General features: G+C 39.5%; 1 protein-coding gene and 1 pseudogene across 3 annotated transcripts in view; one reads left to right on the forward strand and one right to left on the reverse strand.

Annotated features, from left to right (window-relative positions):
• Positions 1 to 596: 596 nt before the first annotated feature.
• LOC139777076 (testis-expressed protein 10-like) lies at positions 597 to 2961 on the forward strand (annotated as a pseudogene).
• LOC139777081 (polyamine-transporting ATPase 13A3) overlaps positions 2899 to 8686 on the reverse strand; it is a 9359-nt gene continuing 3571 nt past the window's right edge. For all 3 annotated transcript variants that reach the window (XM_071714279.1, XM_071714277.1, XM_071714278.1), the window contains 12 exons: positions 8403 to 8607; positions 8120 to 8318; positions 7811 to 7922; positions 7528 to 7717; positions 7192 to 7392; positions 6660 to 6845; positions 6161 to 6538; positions 5865 to 6006; positions 5601 to 5749; positions 5257 to 5488; positions 5042 to 5123; positions 2899 to 4940 (listed from right to left, as the gene is read on the reverse strand). In XM_071714279.1, the coding sequence (XP_071570380.1) occupies positions 3893 to 4940; positions 5042 to 5123; positions 5257 to 5488; positions 5601 to 5749; positions 5865 to 6006; positions 6161 to 6538; positions 6660 to 6845; positions 7192 to 7392; positions 7528 to 7717; positions 7811 to 7922; positions 8120 to 8318; positions 8403 to 8607 (3124 nt within the window). In that variant the 3' untranslated portion in view covers positions 2899 to 3892. The remainder of the gene's footprint in view (positions 4941 to 5041; positions 5124 to 5256; positions 5489 to 5600; positions 5750 to 5864; positions 6007 to 6160; positions 6539 to 6659; positions 6846 to 7191; positions 7393 to 7527; positions 7718 to 7810; positions 7923 to 8119; positions 8319 to 8402; positions 8608 to 8686) is intronic.

Here is an 8686-nt window from a genome sequence, read left to right on the forward strand (position 1 = left end):
ATGCCCTGCTTTATAGAAGTTGTGATTTTCATTAAAGCAGGGCACACACACGTGTGTATGTATGCCCTGCTTTATAGAAGTTGTGATTTTCGTTAAAGCAGGGCACACACACACGTGTGTATGCCCTGCTTTATAGAAGTTGTGATTTTCATTAAAGCAGGGCACACACACGTGTGTATGTATGCCCTGCTTTATAGAAGTTGTGATTTTCGTTAAAGCAAGGCACACACATGTGCGCCCTGCTTAGGTTTTAGTGACGTGCTTTAAACACTTAAATACTTTTAAATCGCGTCACTAACCTACATAGGTTAGTTGACGCGCTTTAAACACTTAAATACTTTTAAATCGCGTCACTAACCTACATAGGTTAGTTGACGCGCTTTAAACACTTAAATACTTTTAAAGCGGGTCACTATTATAATCTATACGCCGAAAGAATATCATTTCGAATTATATTACACTTCTGACTTACCGACCAAACAGTTGTCACGTGACCTCTTGCATGCGCGTGCGGCCACTGAGCATGCGCATATGGCCACAGGGCATGTTCGTAGTCGCTACATCTCGTCGGTATGACAGGTCTCATAACCTGATAGTCGTCAACTTTAACTGTTAATATCTCGCTTCGCGGGGCAGAGCGACACTTTTTTCTGCCAGATTCTTTCGTTTCACGCAAAAACGCGTCGATTAAGCCTAAGTTTAACGAAATCGGTGATGAAACCACAATTCTGCATATTTACCCAGAAAAGTCGAAAATAAAATTTAAAACTAAGAGATCCGTCAATTCGTTACCGAAAAGCTTGAATATTACGGATACGTCGTTAAAGTAAAGAAGATACTGATACGTGAACAATTGAAGCAACGGAGTGAAACGGAAGTTCTCAGTTCTCGCAAATTGAATATCGATGTACGTAAATCAATTTACATTTAATTTCTACTAGTTAATTGAATGATAAAGCGTATTGTATAAACCTAAAATTAGTTAATGAGCTTTAATTGTAACTTGCGAATGGTAATCCAGTCGATATATGTATATACTTTTTTTTTCAGGATTTATTAACGCGTTTTCGGCATCACAATTCGACTGTGAGAGAAGATGCGTTGAGACAATTAAAAGACATCTTGTTGCAAAATCCTCCAAAAACTCTACATTCGCAATTGAATTCTTTGTTACGTGGTATTGCGGCTTTATTTCTTGATAAAGAGAGAAATGTACGAACAAGTTCGTTTCATGCCCTCGATTTTATTCTTGCCCGTATTTCGAATCAACAATTGCGTGAAATTGTAATATCGTATTTAAGCTGTGCCATGACGCATATTGATCCACGTGTAAAGGAAGATTCTCTATTTTTCTTAGATGTGCTCGTAAAAAATTACGACGGTGTGTTGGCGAGAGACAGCCATAAAATATTACCCAATTTTTTGAGTATGATATGTAGATTACACAACCAAGTTAGGCCTGGGGCACGATTAACGACAACGCTAAATTCCAAGAGCACGGATGTAAAATGGAGAATTAAAGTTCTGGAACGTTTAGCTAATATGTTTATCTCTATAGTAAACTATAGAATAAAGCTTTGTATAAATGCGCGGTCGAACGTGCTTCCGATCGCGAGAGCGACGAGATATACCAGATATATTCCCGTTTATAGCGATAGCGTGACTCGAGTTTGTGAAATTAATCTTGACAAAGATGTGAGCTCGATAGGTAGTAGCGTGAACGAAACTCTACCTATAGAAGAATTCATGAAATATGTAGATTTATTGATGCCACTGATGTCTGATATTTGGCTTGAAGTATGCCCGGATGAAAATGTGGAGAGTTACACGGAAATTACGATTTCGAGTGAGGCAGCTGCATTATTGAAAAGTATCGTCGTAACTGTACGATCAATTGTGGAATACATTGATATGTTTGATCGCAACGATTATGACGTCAGTCGTATGAGGCATTGGTTTAGATACATTTCACGATGCATATATGAAGAATTTTCTGTCGAGATTTCCATATGGTAAAGTAAAGCCATTTATTAATGAATCCAGAAAACATCGAGAGGATTTCTCTCAAACGGATTGTATGGATGGATGTTTGGAACAAAACTTGGGACTTTGTCAAATTCACGTATGGTTTACATCTCTGTTTAGCAACGAACAATTTCCCAAGTCTACCAAGACCTATTGCGTATCCGTGGCGAAATATTTAAATGGTAAATTAATATTGTCATGCATCGTGCCTTTTTTCACAAAACACAATGACCTTTCTCTTTTACAGGTGCTATTGAAAATTGGTGCGACTCTTCCGCGTCGTTGCCGCAACTGATTAAACTTTTAAGAACTTTATTTTTGCAAGCTGGTCCAGTTTGGTATACCAACTGTATTAGTTTAAGTCATACTTTACGATTGATTATCGAAGCATCTACTCGTTTACCGAAGAAAGAATTGCAATCACACTTGTATCTGATTATCGGTGACGTTATGTTGGAAAGCAATTTAAATGAGTTACACAGGTAATCGTTTTAAATAGAATAATAGTAGATAATTTAGTTTCCGTAGAGCATATGACGTTTTTTATACTTGTTTTATTTGACAGAGAGAAGGCGTTTGAAAACTTGGTTACGATCTTACCGAATTTACTCCTGAGATCAAGCATAGATGACGTCGTAATTTGAATGATCGGTCAAATGGTTCTACGTTTTAAGGAATATATCCGGAAAGAATTGATAGCTAAACACAAGTCTATTATCGGTAAGAAGTTATATGAACGTAATTAAGGATGAATTAAGGGCGTATATATTATACGTGCTGTAACTTTCATTGTGTGTATTAACGCTTTCTTTTCAGAAAATACTAAAAAGATCGATATTGTAGGTTCACAGGATGATAAACGATCGAGACTCATGATTTGTAATCTATTTTATTTTGTAGATTCACAGATTTATTGTTAAATAACGAATTTATCAATTTGTCGCATGTTGAATGTTGTACGATCGGTTTGTCTATGTTGAGCGCGAGTCTTGATAAATTTTTATTAACATATCGTACGAATAGCGTGTATACGCATATACTTTCTCTAATTTATGATAAAATTCACGTACGTTACTTATTGTATAATACGCCCTTGTTCGTAATATGACTTGAATGTATCGTGCTGCGATAACGAGACAAGCGCGAATGAAAAGAAAAAAAGTTTCGAATGTTAACTTAGCCCGATGTTAACTTGGCCATTCTATCGCGTGAATCAAATTTTTCTCAGGGACAGAGATACATAAAAGTCCTTGACTATAAGTCTTTTCCCGAGAACCAAATGTATCAATCTGACACACCATACAGTGTACACTGCCATGCTGAAAGTCCTATATATATATGATACATATTCGTCATTGTCGTCAATTCTCTCGCGCATGTTGTCACACGTTAGGCAGCTTATATACGCAGCCAAAATGAGCGAATGTTGCCATGTTTTGAGAAAATATATGTATATACATCCCAGTGAACATGATGCCGCAATCGAGATATATATATATATATATGTCTTAAAGAGAATTATCTTCCTTTCGCGGAACGTCTTAAAGTCATATCTCCCGATTTACGACAAACGTGTTGTCTGTAACGAGTCATAGAAATTGCGTTTGACTGTGATAAAATGATGTAACGTTAACGTACAGTTAAATTGTATTTACATGAATACTGCTGCTTTCTCTCTTTCCCCGCTCTCCTCCCTTCTCTATCTCCTATATCTACACAAATCTCGTATACACACACATACTACAAATATTACTTTCCCGCACTCATATCAGCTATCTTTTTAGGACTGGCTTATTATTCAAAGGGATACTAATTCGGTGAATAAACGTATCGTGTATGTTATTATATACATTTTTTTTCACTATCGCTATACTTGGTCGTTCGCAAAGCCAAAATTTTCGAATCCATTTTCCCTATTGGTCCGTTCGTTATTCGGTAACTTGCTCGAGTTGCTAAAATCATTCATCGTTTGATCACCGATCGGATATCGACAATGGCTGTTACGTGTAATACGCGCGACATTTCGCGAATCATCTCCCTTTCGCGCTAGCCTAGGGCTAGGTAATAATGGCAGTTGTTTGTTGAATTTCAGCCAATTTTCGCAATTCTTCAATTCGTATTCCATCTTTAAATATCGTTTCTTGGATTTTTCCGGCTTGTATAATTTTCTCCTCAAGATATCTTCAATGACGCGCTCTATTACGAAACTCTCTATTACGAAACAAATGATAAAGTTGACTAGAGCGAGCGCTAAGATAGCGAGCCTCCAATCGTAGACGGGTGGTAGGATCAATTGCAGCGCGCTCACCACCCAATTCGCGGGATAAACCGTAATGTATGTGCATACGGCCGTCGATACAAGTATGGAGGACATGAATGCGCCGTTCGTATAAATCGCGCGTCTGTAAGGTTTTCCGCGTGAAAATATAATCGCCATCGTGATGTATTGAAACATGGAGACACAGTAGACCGAATAGTTTTCGTAACATGTGTACCGCAGGGTATCGCTGGTGGGAACGAACGGGGTGAACCATGAAAATTGTCGAACGGCGTGATACGCTGTCGCTTGAAAAACAATCATTACGAGCATGTGTATCGTTAGAGATAAGAGCGGAGTGAAGCTTAGCAGACTCGTCATCGGCGTTGTCTTGGATAACTTGTCCTTACACGCGCGAGTCTTCCCGAAGAAGAAGGCAAAGTTGATGATTAAAAAGATATCGATAAACAGAAATTGTAGATCCGTCAAATTCGAGTCTATGGAATACAATATTATGGCGGACAGAAATTCGGTAAGAGAATACGCGACCATAAATTTAAAAATTCCAAACGACGTAACTAGAGCGGCGCGTCCTTCCCGTATTACTTTTGGGACGCAGCTTATATCGGGTATTCTCGAGGTGAAGGGACTGGCCACGCTGCAAAGATATAATTTAATTAATGCAAACCGCACAAAAGATTCGAAATTGGATTAAAATTGAGGAGTAATTAATATATTGCGAGTACAAATGTTTCTCACCTAGATTCTTCTTTGGAGAGCGATATACCGACATGCGCGGCCCTTAACGCTCCGCAATCATTAGCACCGTCTCCGCACATGGCTATAAGCATCGATACACAAAATACAGTTTTCACATTATCACGCTTACGTATATCGTTCGCTTGGAACGTTTATTACGAAAATATTCTTTCACCGCGGCACTGCCGCGGAGAGATACGCGTGCGTGTACGTACCTACGTAATAACCCAGTCGCATTAGCTCCACAACCAATTGTTGCTTCTGATCGCTGCTCATTCGGGCGAATATCGCGCTACGTACGCAAACGCGATCTACAAGATCGGGATAATATTCTCGCATCACCTGCCAGGTTTGGCCCGTTAAAGCAAATCTGTAATTACAATTGGCTATACCGCTTTCTACATCTTTGATCGTCGGTGACACCGAGTGATCTTGAGCTTGCGAGCTCTGGAAAAAAATTGCAGGAATTGAACGTTAATCACTTGTACATGGACGAGATTCGCCACGCGAACGGCTATTCTGTCCAAAATTCTCAATGCGAGAGAATTTATAAGTTTACCAATCTTGGAGATCGAGACTGAATGTTGAAAATAATCTCTGGACGATCCTTTTCCTCGTTGGAGGCTACGCTCACGTCTACGATGTGTTCTTCGATCGAAAGTATTCCGCATTCTCTCGCGACGCTTATCGCAGTCTGAATATTATCTCCTAAAAATCAAAGGTCGAGTCCATTATAATATATATGGTATTCATTGTGGGCGCGTGCACAGCGCATCGCGGTAGAGAAATTCGTAAGCGTGCAGTTTGCATTATTCGATCAAACCTGTAATCATCATCACGTGTATATTGGCTTCCCTTAATTCCGTAATCACTGGTGCCGTCGGTCGCTTCAATCGATTTTCCAGAATGACCAGCCCCAAGAATTCCAAGTCCCGTTCAACCGTTTCTCGAGACAATTTCGATATCTATACGAATATAAATACGCATATTATATGCGTATGTACTCTTTGGGAGATATATCACATCGTTGAGATATATTTAAATCTTGCACTGCGACTGTCGCGCATTTGCACATTTGGAGAGAAAAAAAAATTTGCACGAATATATAGAAGATATTACCTCTGCGCTACTTTTAAAAACTGTCGCTCTGCGGCCCATCGCTATCACGCGAAATCCCTGTCTCGTGAATCGCTCCAAAGTGAGCGAAATGTCCTTCGGTACGGTTTCCGCTTTGCTTAGATTGATTATCATCTCGGGAGAGCCTTTTGTGTAAGCTTTGAAATAATCCGATCCTGATGCATGTACGATCACGGACATTCGTTGTAAGGAACTCGAAAACTGATACTGCTGTATTATACCAATCTCCGTGATTTCGTTCATATTTTTCGTCAAGTTCGTGTTCTCCGGTGGCCTCACGACAATCGGTGCTATCGAGTCATGTTTATTTACGTGTGTGCAATCCGAATCTTTCAATAACCACTTGGTACTTTCGAACATCTGTAACGTGATGTAACGCGATGATCGATGTCTGTAAAGCGTGTCGTCACACGCGAGATGTCGAACGGCAAAGCGGTCGCAGTGGTAAAAGTAATGAAATTGTAAGAGGTATATATCTTACCTTTGCGTCCAAAGGATCACCGCAAAGTTCTCCATCGATAAGCGTTAAACTGTGACAAACTAACATCCCTTCGAAAAGAGGATGATCTTTAAGTTTGGATATATCCGTCTCAGCCTCGGCGAGGACACCGTTCGTACATGCTACAGCGCCCCACATGTCCAATCCATCCTCGGTCAATGTCCCCGTCTGTGGATATGATGTCAAAATGATAAAGACGAAAGAAAGCGTTTGTTATCGTTAACGTGTTATCGAATTGCTCGCCTGTCCCGCGAGCACGTGGCTGCGACATAATTTCCTTTTTAATAATTCTCTCTCTCTCTCTCTCTCTCTCTCTCTCTCTCTCTCTCTCTCTCTCTCTCTCTCTCTCTCTCTCTCTCTCTCTCTCTCTCTCTCTCTCTCTCTCTCTCCTCTCTCTCTCTCTCTCTCTCTCTCTCTCTCTCTCTCTCTCTCTCTCTCTCTCTCTCTCTCTCTCTCTCTCTCTCTCTCTCTCTCTCTCTCTCTCTCTCTCTCTCTCTCTCTCTCTCTCTCTCACCTTATCGAAACAGACGCAATTTATGCTGCCGGAAACATTGATGACCCTGTTATTAATACAGTAGATTTGTGCACGTTTCAATCTCATTTGAGCGTACAGCTTTCCTACGGTCATCGCGGCTGGTAATGCCGGCGGTATAACTATTGTAATGATATCTAATGCTTTTATCGCTATATCGCTAGCTAAAATTCCTCTTGAGACCTAAATTATTTATTGTATTATTGTTATTGTTGTTGTTGTTGTTATTATTATTTATTATTATATTATTACAGCAGAATGTTGAATGTTGGATTATATTATACGCAAGCATCTGTGTTTGAAAGTCTTAGAAATTACCTTGGTTATTACGGTATATATAAAGCCACAAGTTGCGATAAATGCCAAAATGCCAATAAATTTATATGAATCTTTATCAAATTTGAAATCTGCTGGAGGTGGATATAGTATAGCGGCAATCAGAGCACCTCTGTTGGTCAGAAAACCAGTTCTGATGACCCTCGCGAGAACCGGTTGATCACCGTGATACCTGCAAATATTATCCATCAATTATCCATACCGTAATTGTAATTGTATCTATTATATACGAGAGTAAAAGTATATAAGTGCGCTTCGTATATACTTGGTTTGTATTATAGTAGTACCGCTATACAACGTGTGATACGTATACTCTTTGGCGTCGTACAATGTATGGTGTAATGGTAAAGATGTTTTTATCACCGGTACAGACTCACCTAAAATTGGTAAAGCGAGCAAATTTCAACAGATTATATGTGAAAGATATGGTGTATAGAAAGAAAGAGAGAGAGAGAGAGAGAGAGAGAGAGAGAGAGAGAGAGAGAGAGAGAGAGAGGGAGGGAGAGAGCCTTTATTGGAAAAGAAGGTTGTAAAGCTTATATGTATATATAGGTATTGAGAGATACATATTTACCCGTTAACATGGATTCGTTTAATATACACTGCCCAGTTAATAGAACCGCGTCGCATACGAGAGTCGCTTGATGTTTCGGTAATTCTATAACATCACCGGGTACCAACTCCACACTGGAGATATTCTCGAAAATACCAGTGTCGCGAAGTACACGTACACTTTCTGACGATGCAACGGTACCGCGTAGATTTATTTGGTTCTAAAAATACTCCACGATATATAAAATCGGTTTTATCCGGACGGGAGAGACAATTAAGTTTTATTCCTTTTTCTATATACGAACCTTACGCGTTTGCACTATAGAGCTCGTTATGCCAAACAGTGACATTAACACTATAGCGATAGTATAATACAGATATCCCTCCGCGAACCATACGGACAAGGTAAATACTTGAAAAATATAGAACGGATTTAAAACTTCGAGCAGTAGCAATACGCCGATACTCTGAAGCGGAACAACAATATTGTTATTTCCATAGACGATGCGCCTGTGACAAAGACAAAACGTTTCTTAATTGAAAGAAAACTCCACTTCTCTTAGCGCGGCTCGTATAAGAGTTACGAGTT

Source organism: Temnothorax nylanderi, unplaced genomic scaffold (assembly GCF_030848795.1).
Source record: "Temnothorax nylanderi isolate EJ_2023f unplaced genomic scaffold, tnyl_v1.0 TNYL_tig0137_pilon, whole genome shotgun sequence".
NCBI classification, from domain to species: Eukaryota; Metazoa; Arthropoda; class Insecta; order Hymenoptera; family Formicidae; genus Temnothorax; species Temnothorax nylanderi.